Genomic DNA, 21,757 nt, shown 5'->3' on the forward strand with positions numbered 1-21,757 from the left:
TGTAATCTGCATTGCAATGTCTCTTACAGTCTAATCTAGTTCAGTTGTTTCTATCCACGTCTGCCTAATGTGAAGGGTTTTCTAGTGTGATTTCCAAAGCTGTCATAACTTGTTTGACTGTATTTTCTTTTCTTTTCTTTTTCATTTCAGGAAGAACCTGAATCCCTGTTTGTTTCAAGTGTGAAGATGTTAAGAGAAGAACAATAATCATGAATTTCGTCGACTACACCGTATTTATTTTAGTTCTACTATTTGTTGCTTTTCATAGTATTTTTCATGCCTTCATACGAAAAAGACAGAAAACACCCCTGCAGTAAGTGAAATGTGTTGCACCCCCTTCATATGGTAGTGGTGGTGACGGTAAGGGTGTTAGTGGTGGTAGTGATGACGATGATGATGATGATGATGGTGGTGATGATGGTGGTGGTAGCAGTGGTGGTGATGATGATGATGGTGGTGGTGGTAGTAGTAGTAGTATTGGTGATAGTAGTAGTGGTGGTGATGATGATAGTGGTGGTAGTGGTGATGGTGGTGATAGTAGTGGTGGTGATGGTGATGATGATGATAGTGGTGATGGTGATGGTGATTATTATTATCATCTTCCCGTTGTTACTAATGGTGTCATCAGACACCAAACGTTGTTCGATTTATCCAAACATTCTACTTATTTAAAAGCAATGCCATGATAATACTAGATGACAACTTTGTAATATAAACAATGCCATGACAATACTAGATCCCAACTTTGTAATATAAACAATGCCATGACAATACTAGATGACAACTTTGTAATATAAACAATGCCATGACAATACTAGATGACAACTTTGTAATATAAACAGTGCCATGACAATACTAGATGACAACTTGTAATATAAACAATGCCATGACAATACTAGATGACAACTTTGTAATATAAACAATGCCATGACAATACTAGATCACAACTTTGTAATATAAACTGACCGATGAACAGAGGATAAAATACTTAACTACAAAGAAATCAACTGTTACTTACCGATAAGACAAAGACGATATAGTGATTGAATTATATACCCCTTTAGAACCCACATACCGAAAATTGAGATTGACCATGTTAGCATTGACTCTATCTAGCATCACCGTACCATTTAGATAACGGGGTGGGGGTGGGGGTTATGTCATTTGTCTTTTATTTGTTAAATAAAAAACAAGGTTTATATATATATTTACATTTTCTTTCGTCTGATTATCGTAGCAATACGTATTCGTATTTGTTTTCTTCTAAACACAATTTTCTGTATTTTTCCCAACAGATATTTCCTTGGGAATAGATCACTAAGGCCGATGCCAGTTGCCCTTTCCCTGTTTGTATCATGTACATCAGCCATTGTAATTCTGGGATATCCCGGGGAAGTCTACGAATATGGCATGGGATTTGCGGCCTTTTTCTTGTCCATGTTCTGGGTGTATCCGGCTGCGGCGTGCCTGTTCGCTCCAGTCTATCGAGGGCTCCGAATTACCAGCACTTATAAGGTAAGCATAGACAGGTTAAAATTCTAAACAATTTACTTAATATCTAAAACCACGCCACGCCAAAGGTAATCTGACAGACTTGTACTGGATTAACTTCAATTTTTGTCTATCAACAATGAAAGGGTGTATCCAATCATGCGACAGTTACTCACATATACAACAACAAATCTGAACGACGGAAAGCCAGAAGAATAAATATCAAGTTTGAAACTAATATCTTCAACGGAAATATGATATATTTGACTTTTGTTATGTTGTATTTCATTTGTTTGGCTTTTTGAATATTCAAACTGTACAACAAGTTTTGATTTCTCATACTGTCTGAGAGGTAATTATATATAATGATTAAGTACCAGAGTTTAAAGTCATGTCGTGGACTAAGTGCAGATGTTACCAATATGTGTCGTCATGCTGAAAGTTAAAGGTTATTTTTTGGATGTAGATTTTTCGCCCCTAGTAACTTTCCACCAGAGGGATCCACTGCCCCTTCATAGTTTACGTTTGTCAAGATTTTGTTGGTGTATAAACAATTTTTCTTACCCCCTTCAATTGATATTTCACCCCCAGCAGCTCCTCTAGGAGGACGTTCTCCTTACATCAATAACACATGTGGGCTGAGCTTCTATACAATAACCCAATCTGATTAAAATCTAATGTGGTGAATATGGCTCGATTTCTTCATTTACCTCTATTTCCTTCGTTTAGTGTCGTTTGTTTTTCATTTTGCCTTTTTTGAAGTGAGCACATTCTTTTCACTCCTTGAACAACAAAATCGAAAAGAAATGACAATAAACGAAGGAAATAGAGGTAACTAAAGAAATCGAGCTGTATTTACTAACAACATTTTTTTAGTCGGATTGACCACCAATGACCTCGAGCTCATCAATGGTGAAACGTATGTAACATCTTGTTTGCTATCGTTATTTACAGTACATGGGTCTGAGATTTACCAGCAAGAGTCGGGTGATATTCTCCATTCTATTTTTCATCTTAAGTTTATCGTACATTGGCGTGGCAATGATGGGACCAGCTAAAGCTTTTGAAGCAGGTATGATTATGTAGTACGAATTGACTGAATGATAAAAATTAAATACTCACTATGACATGAAGAATTAAAAAACAAAGGCAAATGCTTCGTTTGAGGGTTTATTTTTGATTTTGATAACTCTAGATGTATTTTTTTATTGCATAGATTTCAAAACATCTATAAAGTGTTATATATTACGTGTAGTTTGTGTTCGAATTGCCATTTTTGTTTTAAAAGTGTGAATCATGGATAAGTTATTTCTGTGATTCACGTGTTCTGACATGTTAAAACTAATCCTTAAACATGTCCGCATATTATCTCTCTTCTAAAATAATCTTTTGTCATATTGCAATTACCAAGTTTGAACAAGCAACATTCATAGTTTGGTTCATTATGAGAAAGGAACAAAAACACAAACTCTGGTATATATTTTTTTTGAACAATGTTTTCGGTTGTATCCTGGTGTGTTTCTGTTTACTAGTATGTATTATGTGTGACCACCTTTCAAATGTATTCTCGTGTTTTCTTTCTCCCATCGTAGTCTACGGTCAAGAAGCGTGGCAGTATGTGTTTACCGTAGGAATTGTTTGCATGTTCTATACTTCGTTGGTAAGTGAAGTCACGTAGAATCACGTAGGTTATCACGAGAACGTCAATGAGTTACTTGCTATGAAGGGACGGTGACAGTACATATTTCCTGTACACACTGAATGAAATTGATTTATTTCACCAGTTCTCTGGTGAGGACCATGGAATTAGTTCAGCGAAATCGTCACATCCATGGCCCCTACACAATGTCTTAAATTTCTACGAACGAACACTTTGATGTTCTTATAAACTCTTACTGCTATGAAAAACAATAAATTTTGAAAGTGTTAGTTTCAATGTTTGATGTGTTAATTATGAGATTTTTTAAAAACAGATATTGCAACCCAGAATGCCATATCATTTATTTTGAAATCCAATGTCACATTTGTAAACATTTTGTAGCAAACCATAATATTATGTCGCACCTTTTTTCTTCTTACTAGGGTGGTATAGTAACGTTGGTATGGACAGATTTTGTCTTCTTTTTCGTCATCTTAGCAACGCTTTTGATCGTCGTTATCATTGGAACTATCAAAGCCGGTGGATCAGCCTATGTATGGGAAATAAACGATGTTGCAGACAGACTCGATGTCATGCAGTAAGTCACATCTAAACAAATCCAGTGCCAAGATTTTTCGCATAAAAATCATTGAAAAAATGATATTTTCTGTACCTCTTTGTTACCGTTCAGATTGATTTTGAAACACTGAATTAGTGCTAAAGTTTTCAGTGGTCATAATTTACATTGTGGTAACAGTTTCAATAAGAGTTTCCTTCGACTATGATGTTAATTAAGATAATCAAAGTCAACGACATATTTATGTATAACTTCTTCAGCTCCTGTAAATGGTGTTAATTAAGTGGGTGTGGACAAATTTGCAGGTTTTTTGTTTCGAATTCAATAGAGTTTCGATAGTCATTCTAAGATTGTCTTCTTAAAAATTTTGTTTTACCTCTAACTAATTACGCTATAGCAAAAAAAGGGTCAAAACAGTTTGTGTTGATAAATATTCTATAAATTTTCATTACAGTACCCCTATGGATCCATCAGAAAGGGTTACCTTCTTGAACTCTTTCTTCGGCGGTGGTCTGAATTTTCTCTCACTCCTTGTCACCCAGATCATGCTACAGAGAGTCCTGTCAACTAGATCCACCAGGGAAACCAAAACGTGAGTTGCGTTAATATGGCTGTTTTATTAGTTATATGTATTTAACAGGAGTGCACACATTTATCAAACCACGATTATGGCGATTCTCCCCGACCTAACGCTGTATCTGAAAAAAAAAACACACACGTCAAAACTGAATATTGTCGCTCGTTGACAATGCACATGAGTGAGGTGGGTTAAGAAGTAACATTATATGAAAGTGACGATATCGAATTCTATTCTTTCTAAATAGTTTAATTTCATTGCCAAGGAACTTTGCTCAAATTGCAGATTTTTCGAATCTGAATCGGTAGTCACTCACAATTCAGTAATCTAATGTGAAAAGACAATGAACTATGGGTATTCAGCCAGAGATGATGAGATTGTTTATCTGACTTCCACTGTCAAAATGACAGACTTAGAAATACACGTGATCTCTGATCAAACCACTGTAGCTGGTACCAGGTGATATTATTCATTGTTTTATACATGTCTGGTCACATTAATTTGAAATTTAATGTATGGGGCCATTACTTCAAAGTCCAGCATCCAGAACTTATACTTTTGAAATCTACCCCTTATCTTATTACAGAGCTGTTTGGTTAAATCTTCCTCTCCAGTGTATTGTGCAGCCCATTCTTTATTCGCTTGGAGCAGTTCTCTTTGCTTATTATCATGGTAAGAAATATTGGAATTTTGTTGGGTTTTAGCAACTTCAGGATAAACTTGTGTACAATTGGTAGCGTATCGTATATTGGTCATTGATATTTGACCATAATCCAGAGATTTGGACATCAAGCACAATGTCGTTCGCTAGTGTGTCGTCATGCGCTTAGGCCGGCGGACGACACCAATTACAGGTGGGGGGGGGGGGGCTTTCTTTCAGTGGGTCATTTTGGAAGTCACAATTTTTCATGCAAGTGTTTGTGGAGGGTCAGTATTTGTTGTGAAACTATATTTTTGTTCACAGATTTTCCAATGAAAGAGGAGGGATAGGGCAAGTAATTATTGTGCCAGGTCAAAATATATAATTTTTCTCACGCACTGTATGGACTTTTGAAAAACGCCAGACCCTCCCCTGTGATTAAGTTGACCACAACAATGGTGTTAGAAAGTCAGTTCGCTTGAATTATTTCAGAATCTTCTACAAATATTTACTTACTTTATATTTTACCTTGGATGCTAAAATGAAATTTAAAAAAAAATTGTGGTCACTTAAAATACATTTACTAAATAATATATATTAAAAGTGTATCTTACTTAACAATAAAGGCGAAGACGTTTATAGGATTGCTGAGGTGGTCATTACTCCGGCCGAATCATTGGTGAATCCTGAGCCATCATCACTATCAAACACTGACAAGACGACACATGCAACACCAGCAAGTACCATTGCTCCTACTCCACGTCAAGGGCCAGACTACCTATCATCTGATGAGGTATGATTACCTGTTCGATGTCACGATCGCATGGTATCATAAGAATGATTTAGACACGTTCATGAAAATGGTGAAATGAAACCAATGTTATTTATCATTCTTGCAACAATGGCCGAACAATAATGCCAAGGCCAGCGGTGAGAACAAAAGAAGCTCCTAACAGTGGTTATTTCCCAGAATATCCAACAGCAGGCATCTTCTAAGCCAGCTATGTCAATTTCTATAACTCTATTATAGAGAGGTCGCACGATGCAGATTTAATGAAATGATTTTTCTAAGTACCCAGGGAAAAAAGAAACGTATCTAATATAAATTAGCCTCTCCCTTGTTCCCTTTTAAGACGACTTTGTATTTTCACTAACATATTAAACACTTTGTCATAATAACAATTGATATCTGTTGTACGTTTCTTCCAGGTGTTGATCTATTTCATTCGAGATAATTTCAGTTACATGCCAGGCTTTCAAGGCCTCTTCTTCTCAGCAGTATTAGCAGGAACAATGAGGTAAAAATATTTCATGGGATTTATAAATACTAGATTTGTCTTCATTGCAAAGTATAGTTTTCTGCCATTTTCATAGGGCAAGTTATAAAACTACAGAACGCAAATGTCCACAGTAATATCACCCTTCTATTGATTGAGGTCTTTTCTGATCAGTTGTGATGAAATTCAAACTACATGTATCGTCATCCCAAGAGATAAGAGAACTTCGAATCGGAATCCACAGCTTTTCAAACCGAAATATCTCCGGGATTACTTTTATATAGACCACTATTAGTGAACTTGTGCTGTCATAGTGGCCTGATATATTACTAGTGGTAGCGATTTACACTATGCATGTTCAGCTCCGCCAGTGACAACACCCAAAGCGATAGAATATTACTCCCACCTCACACCTCCCTTCTATTTTAACCCCGTAGTTTGGTGTCATCGGCTCTGAACGCCATGGCAGCCATTTGTCTTGAAGATTACGTCAGACCTTTCAGAGAATGGAGGAGAAGAGGGCGTGAAACTCGTCATAATGATTTAGTAGATTACTTACTGTCTCAAATATTTGGTGAGTATGTCATTTTATGATTACGTGCACAAATTTGGTGAGTACGTCATTATGATTACGTACACAAATTTGGTGAGAACGTCATTATGATTACGTACACAAATTTGGTGAGAACGTATACAATTTGTTGAGTAACGTCATTACGTACACAAATTGATAAGCGTCAACACAAATTCCATTCATTTCATACTACACTTTATTGAAAGAGTTTTGGTATTGGATTTAAACATAGCAATATCACGGTTAGTTTTGTCTCCACACTAAGGGGAGGGGGGGGGGAGATGCGAAGCGAAGGTAAATCATCACCATTTACATATAGGTTGTTACAGACGTATTTTGAGTCACTTATTGCTGACATTTTGGAAAATCAGCTTCGTGGTATGTATAATACCAGGGTTTTACAAATCTACCCATCACCAAGAACGTGCAACTTACACAGCTGGAAATAGAAAGACTTCACAGATGTTGACGAATACAATCGTTTATTCACGCCTACGGTCCAATGAAACTTTAATGCATTTTATCAAAAAGAAGAGTTTGTTTGTTTGATCTGATGCACGTGATAATGTTTTTTTGAAAGTCAAGAATACAAGATAAAATCAAATGCGTGCTACTGACTGACTGAGTAACTCACTGACTGACTGTGATTTTTGTATACTTTGCAGTGATCGGTTTTGGCTTTGTCGCCATTGGATTTGCTTTCGCCATGGGAAGTATGGAGTCGATGCTAGAAAGCAGTAATATTATCCTTGGAGTGTTTGGTGGACCATTGCTGGCAGCCATCACCATGGGCATGTTGTGCAGTAAAGCCACTCAAGGGTAAGTCGCTTGATTTATTTCCCTCTCTCCGTCCGTCCGTCCGTCCGTCCTTCCTTCCTTCCTCTCTCCCTTCCTTCTTTTTGTTTGTATTTTCCACTTCACACTGTCTTCTTTTCAAGTCACTGTTGTGTACTTCGAACGTCATCGTAACCTTGCAGTTTTCTTTTCAAGTTTCTTTCTGTTTATTCAACGTTCTTTACTATCTGGTTTGTTTATTCCTAGACACCGTGATATTTTTGGCCAAAGTTCTTCACCTGAATCTACTGGTCATCTAAAGTTCCGATACAACATACATTTTCAAGTGAACCATATCAGTATTTTAACATTTATACTTTAAAGTAGTAACGAATTTACAAAGAATCTGGTATTTACACCGGATTGTGGTATTAAAATGTCTTTATACAAACACGAGTTACAGTCGTACGATTAAAATCGGTATCTATTTCATTTCACAGAGGAGTTCTATGTGGTGTATTCGTCGGACTCGGTATGGGACTCTGGGTAGCATTTGGTGCTCAGTGGTATGCTGGCCGTCTTGACGAAGGTTTAATTATCTACTCGGTATGTAAAATTCATATCAACGATAGTGCATATACAAAGTGGTTATCGTGTGTATACGAAAGAGTATCTACAAGCTGTATGTTTGAAAAGGCATTACTACGAAGAAAGGCTTTCTTACGAAAAGATATCTTGCTATATAGATGAAAACATGTATTCCTTTAAAGAAAGGCATTCTCATGAAAGGAGGCCTGTCTATGAAAGAGACCTATGAAAAGAGGCATTCCTATGATAAAAGGCCTTCCAATGAATGAAGCATTCAGATGAGAACATGCCATCCTTTAGCCACCTTTATGTGGTTGTGAATATGATAAGGAGAACTTTGTGGCCTATCAGCCTTCCATGGTAAAGTGTACTCTAAATTGTCAAATCTACACTTAGCAAACTATATTCCCTGTCATGGTAAAGTTTTATAAGAAGTCATTCCAGTCTTTTAAAATAGTATCAGTAGAGAAGGAGTAAAAATGATGAAATGGCAATAACGAACAAAAGAATCGAAATCTAGGAGTTAGGTAAACGTAAAGCTCTCACAGTAAAAAAATCTAGACTTTTCCTATCTAGTGTAATATACAATTTTACGTGTTGTTGTCTGATAGTACAGACTGGTTTTCCTACTGTACTTCTAAACGGGGAGGGGAAGGGTGGAGTGGAGAGTAGGAGAAAACTACGTTTGGTAATAAAATACCATTCTCACATGAACCTTACTCTGTGATAAAATTAATTGTCTCACCATAGGGTTCACTGACCAACGATAATTCTTCATGTAAGCAAGTGATAACTTCTTACACTATCATTACAATTGGTACAGAATTGTCTATCGACCGTTACTTTAATATCAAACTGACTAAATATAGAATCTACAATAGAATACATATAAATACAGTAATATAACAGTAATACCTAATAATACAATTTGGTCAGTATGAATGAAAATTATTTTACCAGATAGCAAAAATAAGCTACACTTTCAAAGAAACATATGATACAAATATACGAAATGAATACAAAAGAAAGAGACAATTGTTATCTAATGTGGACCGTGGAAATAGTTCAGCGGAACTAGTCTTGTCCATGGCCCGTACATTTTTCTACATTTCAAATCGATAATGGTACGCTGAAGAAAAGTGAATCAAAAGTACACACGGCACGCACACACACACACACTCTCTCTCTCTCTCTCTCTCTCTCTCTCTCTCTCTCTCTCTCTCTCTCTCTCTCTCTCTCTCTCTCTCTCTCTCTCTCTCTCTCTCTCTCTCACACACACACACACACACACACAAATATGCAAACCTCTATATATATAACTCAATAATGTAAAGTGTTCAAAATTGAAAAAAAAATGTACTCAATCGCATAAACATACACACAGCAATATATACACATAAAAAAATTATTATACACATAATTCAATAATGGAAAGTGCTTATAATACAAGGACAGTACAGATGAAGTGAGAAGCAATACAAATACAACAAAATCAAGAAATGTTACTAAAAATCTTGTGAGCACAGTTGTGGGTAAAGGCTCTTCAAAAGAGCAAATGTAAATAGTCATATAATAGAATGAGTTTATTTTAATTCTTAAATTCCAAATCATTCAAATTCTGCAACCATTGTATTATTTCAGATGTCATTCATGTGGTACGGTGTGTGGACATTCTGTATAACTCTGATCGTGGGTATCATCTGCAGTGTGATTCATCGATGCTGCTCCACGAAACAACAGGAACTCTCAGCAGAACTCGATCAGCAGGTTCTAGCGATATGTTTAAGGTAAACATTAAGTTTCCGTGTAATCTAGTGAAAATCAGCAATCAATAAAACCCCAATGGCACCGTCAACGTAGCTACATGTACCTTTTGAAGGCAGAGGTGAAAACTTTGCAAATGTAATGTGTATAAGAGAGCGAAAATCTGTGATCTACGAAGCACACGAAATTCATATCAATACAATCCACCAAGAGCTTCAGAAAGCATTTAAGAAGCGACAGCATTTTCGATGGGGAGGGTTTGTAAGAATACGAGAAAAGTGAAACAAAGATTTTCATAGGCTTGGGATTTGCAGCTATAAGATTCCTCTCCTCAGGAAAATTTAACCATAAAACTCTAATCTTACAGTTCAATCCTCCATCGTCATTCATTCTTGAAATTTACTTCTCATTGATAATTAAGATCTCTGTGTGTGGATAACCTCGTATATTTACAACTTTGAGTTTTAGATAGGGATTTGAAACTGTTTATAAACGAGGACATATTAGAATTTTTAAACCTGACATTTCAGGCTCAAAGCTGTAACTGGAACGTTTAAAGAAATGTGTTTTGTTAAGTACAATAACTTACTCGCAATATCGTACACCGTGAACATTATTGCATTGCCTTTAGGTAAACGTATTTTTGTAGCTGTATATATGAATAAAATCAAATTGAATGTTGGGTCCGCACCCAAAAAGTCTGCGCCCTCAACGGCGATCACGATTTAAACCGGCTTCTGCAGAGCTTATGGATAATGTCGACCACAATTTCCGATGAATATATATATATATATATATAACTAGTACAGATAGATTGAACATGGTGACAGATTCAAAACTAAACTTTCGCCCAAGATTTTAACTTGCCACTACACTACTTACACATAAATATTGACCACTATTTAACAGATACAATGTCTTTTCATGAATAACAGACCAATTTTAGTGAATATATCTTTTGTCATTTGAAGAAGGAAAATACCCCAGTTTCATCTAGTGCAGGTTTAAACACTTTGTCAATCTGAGCTAAATTCTTCACAATATACATGCATACGTTTTCACACCAGGCCATCAGGAAATAAATGAGCTGGGATCGACGCCCAAAACACCATGGATCTTGAATAATCTATATATTACAATTTTAAAATCTTATTCTAGGCTCAAGGTAGCATGTGTTCATATATATTTTATCATGATGCATTGCCAGCGTGTAAGCAGTGTTTGTAGTTCGACCACAGGGTATTAGATAAATATAGCATATACTATACCAAGACTGTAGACAGTATAAAGAATATAGTAATACGAACGGTAAACGTACTAGCTTCCAGCATAAATGGGCAGAACATTGGCCTTAACATTTTTCGTCTACTGTTGCTTTTAGCACATCATGGTGCAGCTATACTTAAATCTCTATTTTCTTTATTATTCCAAATCCAGAAAATCTGAAGACTTGGTCGAAGTGAAGGTTGTTGTATCTGAGTACGAAGTCGATAAATTGCTGGAAGAAGCCGTGGAAAAGTCGAAGCACACCATCGCCGAAGCTAGAAAGCTCAAGTCATCCTACATGAAATCGGCCCCGAAACTGGCCAAAGACGAAGTGATTGCGTACTCAAAAGAAAGAAAGGGAAGATTTGAGACTTTAGAACATGAGTGCATGGCTTATGAAGATGTCAATGCCATAGAAATCGAAATGAAAACACGAGAAACGCTCAAACATATCAACCAGACTTACAGACAAAATAGAGACCGGGTTCTAGAATATGTGTTATCAATTGTGTCTGATATTAAGCCACAATTACACGAAAACTATACAGATAAGGACGATTAGTTGTTTTTTTCCTCAAGTGACGGTGTACTAAACACTTACCTAATAAGGTAATAAAGATGACTCCTATTACGGTAACAACAAAGATGGCTCCTAATAAGGAGACAACAAAAAATGGCTCCTAATAAGGTAACAACAAAAGATGGCTCCTAATAAGGAGACAACAAAAAATGGCTCCGAATAAGGTAACAACAAAAAATGGCTCCTAATAAGGTAACAACAAACGATGGCTTCTAATAAGGTGACACAAAGATCGCTGTCAGTCGTCGAAATATTGGAAATCTCTATTATTTTAGTGCACTGTTGATTGATGAAATTAACTTTTGTTAAGAATTCTAAATAGTAGTAAACTAAACTATTCGAACAAATTAATGAAGGGACTAAATGGAAGTTATAATTGCAAATTTTCATGTTTTCTTTGTTCGATGTCTGATACCCTGTGTGACGATGAGTTTGAATTTGTAGATTTAATATGACATTATGCTATTTCCAATGTCAATTGCAGTCTTTTGAATTGAAAGTTTAAAAGACGTCCAGATAGACATTCAACCGGTTTGTTATTTATAATATGTAAATACGAAATTCAACTGACCAATTAATGGTAATATTTTCATTTGTACCTATTTCATCTGACCAATCAAATAATAATGCAAAAAATTATAATATCATTCGGTCCGGTAGAAATAATTTCTTGAAAAGTTTGATAAAAAATAGCGTGTAAAGCATGCATTGTGTGGTTCACGTATGAAGTGTCTTCTTTCTTTTTTTACTTCTGGCATCTCCACCTTCCCTCAAAAAGACACTCCCGACTGTAGTTAACACAACTGTTGATATTACTGTCACGTGATTATAGACAGCTGCCTGTGTATACGTGCGAAATCCTGCAATTGTGGTCAATGTTAATTTGTGTTTGAATAGATCAATAAAGTAATAAGCATACATACATAATTTTATAATTGTTGGCTGAGGTCTTCTATGTACCACAGTTAGTGTATGCTACTCAGGAATGTCGTCGATTACTTAATATAATTTAAATCTTATCATAATTTATTACATCGCGGTTTAGTTCGCCATTACGTTTGTACACACCTTGATGCTTATTTACACTAGAAAACACACACACACGCATACAGCGAGAGACAGACAGACACACACATGCATACATACATACATACATACATACATACACACATACATACATACACATCGATCGATCGATCGATCAATCAATGCTTCAATCAATCAATGAATCAATGAATCAATCAATCAATCAATCAATCAATCAATCAATCAATCAATCAATCAATCAATCAATCAATCAATCAATCAATCAATCAATCAATCAATCAATCAATCAATCAATCAATCAATTTCTACAGCCGATCTTTAGAGCAATATTGTGGTCATTAGCGCTGAATGGCCAAAACACACCGTGAACAAATAAGTCTTCAGTTTTGTTTTGAAGGCTGGAGGCTTGGTGAATGTCAATCGGCAAAGAGTTGCATAGTGACATATTAGAGTGAGCGACCTCCATTGGTGATTTGTCTGTAACTCGCTGTTGCTGCAGATTCTTGTTTGCAGAACGCAGAGTGCGACCCTATCTATGCATGGCTTGAAAAGATAAAAAAATGCATAACGGAGTTAAGTCATGTAGAGCTTTATACGTCAACAGTAAAATTCTGCAACGAATCCTTAAAGTAACTGGTAACCAATTTAGACTGATATATAAGAACTGGAGAAATGTGTTCAAACTTCTCGGTACCAGTGATTATCCTTGACGAGGCTGTATTTTGAGCATGTTGTAATGGGTTTATGGTATGTTAGTAAGCGAGGCTTACAATGTGAGCGCGATAAAGGAACACATTTACGCTGTTAACCGTGTATATATGTGTGTGTGTGTGTGTGTGTGTGTGTGTGTGTGTGTGTGTGTGTGTGTGTGTGTGTGTGTGTGTGTGTGTGTGTGTGCACCGATTCTAATGAAACTTGCTACACACCTTCCATATGGCAATGGAAAGAAGTGATTAGATTATGGTAAATTAATTAGTCATTTGCATAATTGTTTGTTTTTAGTAAATAGGCTATAGGTTAATTTGGTAGGCATTAACCATAACAAACCGCATATGTCCTATAAAGTGTGTTGTTGTAGCTTATAGTTGTAATGAGTAATTTGCATAATTAATGACTTTCAGTAATTAAACTGTATCTAAAGAATACACACTTTTCGCAACAACACCTACCATTACAAAGCATGCATGTCTCATAAAGCCAGTTGGCATAGTTTTTACTTTAATGAGTAATTAATTAGCATATTAATGATTTGCAGTAATTAAGCCATATATAAAGAATACATACTTCAAATTCCATAAAATTTGGTGCATACATCAACCATAATAAGCACACATATCCAATAAAGCCTGCTGGTATAATTGTTTGTTTTAATGAGTAATTTGCATGAATGACGATGTTTGATTACTAGGTGATATATTAAGAATGGAAGCTTCAAATTTAATATAATTTGGTACGTACATCAACCATAACAATGCACACTTGTTCTATGAAGGTTGTTGATGTAGCATTTAGTTTTAACAAGAAATTTGCATAGTTAATGATCTTCAGTAATTAAGCTAAATCTTGTAGGGGGGGGGGGCATTCAAAAAATACTTCTCCCATACTTTTTCCAGTTCTCTCCCTACTTTGAAACTTACTGAAAGCCCTAGTTTTGCAATTATATTAACTCCATTTCTAATACAGTAACTGTACTTTATAATTAGCTGAATTAATCTATACTGGTAATAGTTCACCCAATCTAAGAGATATCCTAGAACATTCGGTTACTAAACAATGAATATTTTGCATGTCCATGAACAGATAATCATACTTCTCATAGGGTTCGAGCTTTATACAAGTGAAGCAATGGATTTGGGATAGCAATTTACCAGATACACTTAAAATTACTGTAAATGTAACAAGGAAAATTAACTATGCAGTGTGCTGTATTGTGCTTTAAGAATCTAGAGTGTCTTTTGCATGAACAAGAGGAATGTTTCTTGTCAACAAATGTCGAAGGGGGGGGGGGAGGGGTCAGCGTGTTTGTTTATTTGTCAGATGGGGGATTGGATTGTTTTGTGGATGAATCGCAGGGAGGGGGTCACTATTTTTAAGTACAAACCGAACAAGAAGTCACCGGCCCACCCCCGGCCGTAAAAACTGATCTCTCCCTTAGTTACTGCAATGTTAAATAAAAAGAAAAACAATTACTGAAAGTCTGAATTGAAAACGTTCACATTATTATATATGTATTTTAAAATAGCAAAGTTCGAAAATGTGCCAACGTGTACAACTTAGGGAGCCTTCAGTATTTACAGGGGAGGGATCAGGGGTCGGGGGTCACATTTTTGCAAATCTGTTCTTGGGGAAGGGTCATATTTTGCATTATAATGTTTGGGGGGGGGGAGGGTCACATTTAATTTGTAGTTTTTGACCAAATTGAAGATTCAATGATTGTCAATTTGTTTTGGGTGTTTTGAGATGTAAAAGTGAGATGATTACTCAACATTTATTTTTACGATTACTTTACATGCCAAAGTACAAATACATATATTGTAAGAAAATTGTTTAATAAAACGATGCATTTATTGAGCGTACCAGCTCACATTATCACTCAACCTGTTCGCGAATGTTGTTGTTAAAATCCCTACATATCATTAACAGCTATAGTAACCGGTGCCAAGTTTATCACTCTTTTATTGAAGAAACACATGTATAAGCTTTCAAATCTGTACTGCACATTGACATTCTCCATCTTCGTTGCAAAATTAAACTCTGCATCAACAATAAACAAATAAATATCATTAAATAGAACAATAAATATAAATTATTTCTGCAACATAATATGAATCTCATACTGTCATAACTCTATATTACTATTTGTCACTTTATATGTACAAATATTGCTTTCTAATACAGTCAAAATCATTTAATTTGTATGTATACATATAATGGGAATATTGATTAATGTTCAGTATATGCAATTGTCATGGGGAGAGTCATGTTGTACAAAATGGGACAAAAGGAGAATCATGGGGGAGGGTTAACAGACCATGTCATATCACCCCTGTTACGAACAGAGCTATTTTTTCTTTCAACTGTTTGAGTGTCCCTGCTCATCATACGCTACGATCAAATTATTGTAATTTAGGTGATTTCAAAATGTAAATGCACTCATTATGTTACATATATCCTTGGGTGGCATGAGTCTGATACGTAGAGGTACTTTTATTTTTATTTAATAACTTTTATTCTATATAAAAATCATGTAGATTACCGATGTAGCAGACGGCAAAAGCTTACTTCCGATTTTCCGTCGAGCTCAGAGCTCCGAACTTAGGGAGTGTACATTTTTAACTTAACAGTTTTAACAAATGTATTTTTGGGTGGCCCTTCTACTAAAAAATATATAAATTACCTCCCCCCTCCCCCCGAAGATTTCTTGTATTTTTTGCATGCCCCCCCCCCCATACTGATGAATCACATAATACAGCTGTAAATAACAATATATGCGGTAATAATGGCAACATACAATGTATTTAACATAGTGGCTCCCCATCTGACACCTCAGTAGTCCTAAATTCCTGTGTTGACACCACAATAGTTTCATGAGTAAAGGTCAATGCAAAGGTTAATGAAACAGTACATATATTTAAAAAAAAAGCAACAACTGAAATTTCAACAAACTCCAACTGACAAATTAGGTATAACACAACACTATGTATACATGTAAACAATAATTGATTTGTAAAAATGACAATATCATCACAGACTGAATGCAAAAAACTGACTGAATGGCATCAATTCAGTACATGTACACTATTATAATACTGACTTTAATCTTGATATTGGCAAAAAGCTCACTCCTGTGATTGACTCATACAAATCTTAATAGATGTTTACATACTGGATTGTGAATCAGGGTACTATAGCTAGCAGCAAATTATGTCGGTCAGCAGTTGCTGTAAATATGTAAAAGTGCTTGAGTTGTGAGTAGTATGTGTGTACATTGTTTTGATTGCTCATAAAATCTATGAAACAAAACAACAGCAAAAGTGAAAGAGTTGGATAAATATCTCGATGAGCATAAATTACCAAAACAGAGAAAATTAAAAAGAGAAAAATTAGACATAATACCCACTCATATAGTATGAACACCAGAATTTAGATCTAGAAAACTGACTGCAAATGGAATTAAAGCTAATATCATGGGTATGAGTGAAACATATAGTAGTGACTCTGAGACTGAAAGTGACTCTTCTGTAATTCGTGTTCTAGGCAGTGATGGAGACAATTATGATACTGATAGCTCAGAAAATTCATGTACTGATTCATTGTGATGAAACAAGTATTGCACATCCTCGTGGACAAGTCACTTTGAGAAGTGGCAGAATCGCAGGTCGCTTTATGTTGCATTAAATAATCGTGGGGTTTTTCCATGACCCCCCCCCCCCTCCCCTAAAAAATTGTGAAATTTTTGTTTAGCGCCCCCCTTTTTTTCCTGAGAAAAATTTATGCCCCCCCCCCCCCCCCCCGAAATTCCTCGGGGGGGGGGGGGCGGAAGTTAAAAACGTACACTCCCTTACACATCCCGATCAAATATGATTAAAATGACTAAACAAAAATCGCATTCAGACAAAGGTTTCTACAAACTAAATTTGATATTACATGTATATCGCAAGGTTACAATCGATAATTATGGTTGAGAAACCACAGCACGCTGTGTGTATGTGAGCTTGACCTCGCAACAGGGTCACGCGATTACGTATTTGCGTAGACGTCGGACACCATTTTTTAATACGCGATGAAGAATAAAGTGCGATGAAACGATGCAGTATTCGTAAAATTCGATTCAAAATTGTAGAGAAAATATGTGGAAATACTTAATTATGTGATAAATATATAATTCCACGAAATCAATGTTAGTTTTATGTCATAATACTCCTCGTATGATTCCATTGACTACAAATTCTCGCCTACCGGCTCGAATTTTATTAGTCCGCGTAATCATACATGACGTAAAACTAACATTGATTTCGTGGGATTATATTGAACAATAGTATGATATGATAGGTGTCCCTTGTAAATAACGTGTTTTTTTTAGTTTTAGTTTGTGTTTATGATTTTTTTGTGCTTATGCGTGTGTTTATGTTTGTTTGTTTGTTTGTTTGTTTGTTTGTTTATGTGTGTGTGTGTGTGTGTGTGTGTGTGTGTGTTTGTGTTTGCGTTTATGCTTATTTATTTATTTTTTCGTTGATTATTGGTTGTTTGTAGGGTGACTTAAATAGAAAATATATGTTAACTTCTGGACTGCCACACATAAATGTGTAGTCTTTTATTTCTTTCATTTCTAGGTTGGTTACTGGTAGTACAAGGAGTTCCTTTTTGGACGATAACAAAGATTGTGAAAAACCGTGCGCCATTTGCAATTGGACACAATGAGAAGCTACAAATATAAACTATTAGGAATATCTATTTTATTATTGGGTGGGTGTGGATTTGTCATGTTCAGTCACGAATTGACTTCTTTTGGCCGTGCAAGTGAAATGACACAGATAGATGTTCATCATGAGTTGACCTCGAAAAATCGTACAAGTAAACTACCACAGATAGCTGATGATGTGAAAAAGATGTACACCTCGAATGTGACGTCACAAGTTACTGTTAATACTGGTAACTACACCAATGTAACTACGAAAGCTAAATCAATCTACAACCGACATGGGTTCGTAAACATTCAATTCCTTAATCTAGGATTTCTCAATATAACAAAGAGTTGGATATGTAATGTTGAGCGTCTTGGAATACTTTCATCGACTCTGTTCATAGTAAATGATATTGAAACTCATCAGCAACTAACAAGTTGGTATCCACAACTAAACATAGTTCTTGAATCGTTCGGTACGGCTGATTCTATGAAGCATGGACAAGCCCAATACTACAGACATGGATTGTTCCGAGCTAAAGTTGTCAATGAACTCCTGAAAAGTGGAATGTCGGTTTTTAAGACCGAGGCTGATGCTGTATGGTTTGGCAACCCCGTCGACTATTTTCAGCGTTACAGTAATACCGACTTGATCGTGATGCATGATAAGTGTTCCAACATGAAACCTTCGAAACTATTAAACGGGGGCTTTCTTTACCTGAATGCAACATCAGAGACAAAGGTTGTTTGGAATGAACTGACGAAAACACTCGAAGAAGCACTGGCTAATTACGTCGAATACGTTGGAGAAAAGAATATTGAACCAAACACCCAGTACACGTGCAATGGTTACCAATCGAACATTACGTTAGCGGGGTTTGGTACAAGGATACAGCTGTTCAGAACCAAACTCACCCTGTAGTAATTCTGAATAATTACATCACTGGAAACGATAAAAAGGAAGAACGTGCAAAGCAATGGGGTCACTGGTTTTTATCAGATGATGATACGTGTATCCCAGACCTAATAGAGACTAATCGTAACGTAAAGAAATAAAAAGGAAATCGGGACGATGTAAATACGTACGTGTTTACTTCTCAGTTCAATTCCATGAGTTATAAATACATAGACAGAGAAGTAGAGTAGCGTGTTGTGTATAGATTATATATTCATAGACAGAAGTATAGTTTTACTTTATCAGAAAAGTATAGTTTTTTATCATATATCGGGTTGTATACAGATTATACATTCATGGACACAAGTATAGTTTTTATAATACATCGGATTTTATACAGATTATACATTGACGGAGAAATATAGTTTTTATTATATATCGGAGTGTATACAGATTATACATAGACGGAGAAGTATTAGTTTTTATTATATACCGGGCTGTATACAGATTATACATTCATGGACGGAGAAGTATAGCTTTTATTATATATCGGAATATATAAATATTATATATAGACGGAGAAGTATATTATATATCGGAATATATAAATATTATATATAGACGGAGAAGTATATTTTTTATTATATATCAGGGTGTATACAGATTATACGTTCATAGACGGAGAAGTATAGTTTTTATTATATATCAGACTATACATTTATAGACGGAGAAGTATAGTTTTTATTATATATCGGGTTGTATTCAGACTATACATTTATAGACGGAGAAGTATAGTTTTTATATCGGGTTGTATTCAGACTATACATTTATAGACGGAGAAGTATAGTTTTTATTATATATCGGGTTGTATACAGATTATAAATCTATAGACAGCGAAGTATAGTTTTTATTATATATCGGGTTGTATACAGATTATATATTTATAGACAGCGAAGTATTAGTTTTTATTATATATCGGGTTGTATACAGACTATACATTCATAGACAGGAGATTAGTCTTTACTATATATCGGTTTGCATACAGGTCAGTATACAGGTCAGTAAACTTTGTTTTCTGCTTTCAAAAACCTTGAAGTCATAAGTATTATTCAACGTTCTGGTTGAAGCTGCACGGATATGAATTTGTATATTTGGGACCTTCTCAAACAATTCAGCTGTTCGACTAAAGTAAACGTTGTGGACCTGTATCATAATGTCGTTGTTAATTTCAAATATGTGCAAAGTGCAAAGCCTGAGGTTGGATATATAGTGAGGGTGGTTGTATTTAGAGAAACAAACCGAAATGAAATGAAAGATTCGGTACACCGTACTAAAGTTTAAAGTTTATGTTTAATCAGAGCATTACATAGCTGATTGGTATATGAAAGATGATAGGTGGCGCTCCATATCGCCCATTCATCTGGGGTGTCAGATAGTATTCATATTATAGGATAAAAGAAGCAATAGCAACCATGGGGACAATCATCCCATTAACCTATAACCTGCATGGTACAAACTATGTTTATAGTGAGATGGCTTGCAGTGTATTACTATTAATGCTGGCCCCATGGATAGCTGCGGTTGTACAACGTAGACGGTATTATGAAGGTACATAACAAAGTGTCGTACCTTTGACCATACTTTCAATCCTGATAACTTAACATTGGTATCAATTATGAGAATTAAACTGAATAAAGACATTGTGATAGGGTTTACCTTGAACATGAATGTGTGTGTGTGTGTGTGTGTGTGTGTGTGTGTGTGTGTGTGTGTATGTGTGTGTGTGTGTGTGTGCGTGCACACACACACACACACATACACGCGTATGTACATATGTACGCACGGATGAATGAATTGGAAATACTTCAAAGTAAACGTATGAAAGCCTATTAAAAATAGACTAATATCAAATTCAAAGTGACTATTGCAGTATCAGTTCCGCAATTGGTTCTATTTGATTTTAAGACTGATGAGATACAGGTATTAAATGCCATTTTCTATAGGCTTTAGGCTTAGCATGGTTGGTGACACTTAAGACCACACATTTCGTGGTCTGAGGTGACAGCCATCCAGAGTCAAGTACAGATGACGATGCTCAAATAATATCGTGTAGATTGGCAATGTTTCATTTTGAAAATATGCCGAATTAGTGCAAATATGTGTGAAAAAAATATGATGGAAAGAACCTTGATAAAAAGAACACATTGGTTATATGTACTTATCGTAGGACTATTTGTTTTGATCCCTTCGGAGGTTTACGGCACTATTCGATAAAAGATAACAGTGGATGCCACTCAGGTACGTGTTGGGGAATTTAAGCGAGGATAAGTAGCTAGAATGTATCAATCCCTAGTTGAGAACTCGAACGCATGATGAAATGTGATGAAATCCTGATTATCGTATTGGGACCAATGCCAATTTGAGTGAATATCAATCTAGACTATCGGTGATCAGTACCGTTATCGTTATCGTTGAGATAGCAAATTGCCAAAAGATATATTTTGTAACAAAAAGGTCATCTCAGGATACAACTGGCTTCTCATCAGAGATACGGTATCATAGATCTTTCCACAAACAGATGGAATTAATAATGATAAACCGCTGACGTCACGATATTCATACCAGTATATATGGCAATATTTACACAAAGCTGTCTACATATTC

At 35.7% G+C, this 21,757-nt stretch overlaps 1 protein-coding gene across 1 annotated transcript; it reads left to right on the top strand.

The window, feature by feature from the left end:
* Nucleotides 1-209: 209 nt before the first annotated feature.
* On the top strand, nt 210-11,729 carry LOC144443615 (putative sodium-dependent multivitamin transporter). Its single transcript, XM_078133161.1, has 14 exons — nt 210-313; nt 1,296-1,515; nt 2,446-2,563; nt 3,084-3,151; nt 3,574-3,728; nt 4,162-4,299; nt 4,871-4,956; nt 5,551-5,717; nt 6,134-6,222; nt 6,639-6,775; nt 7,441-7,594; nt 8,050-8,155; nt 9,779-9,924; nt 11,339-11,729. The coding sequence occupies exons 1-14, from the start codon at nt 210-212 to the stop codon at nt 11,727-11,729; spliced, it is 2,079 nt and encodes a 692-aa protein (XP_077989287.1).
* Nucleotides 11,730-21,757: the final 10,028 nt, after the last annotated feature.

This window comes from Glandiceps talaboti, chromosome 2 (assembly GCF_964340395.1).
Source record: "Glandiceps talaboti chromosome 2, keGlaTala1.1, whole genome shotgun sequence".
Taxonomy (NCBI): Eukaryota; Metazoa; Hemichordata; class Enteropneusta; family Spengelidae; genus Glandiceps; species Glandiceps talaboti.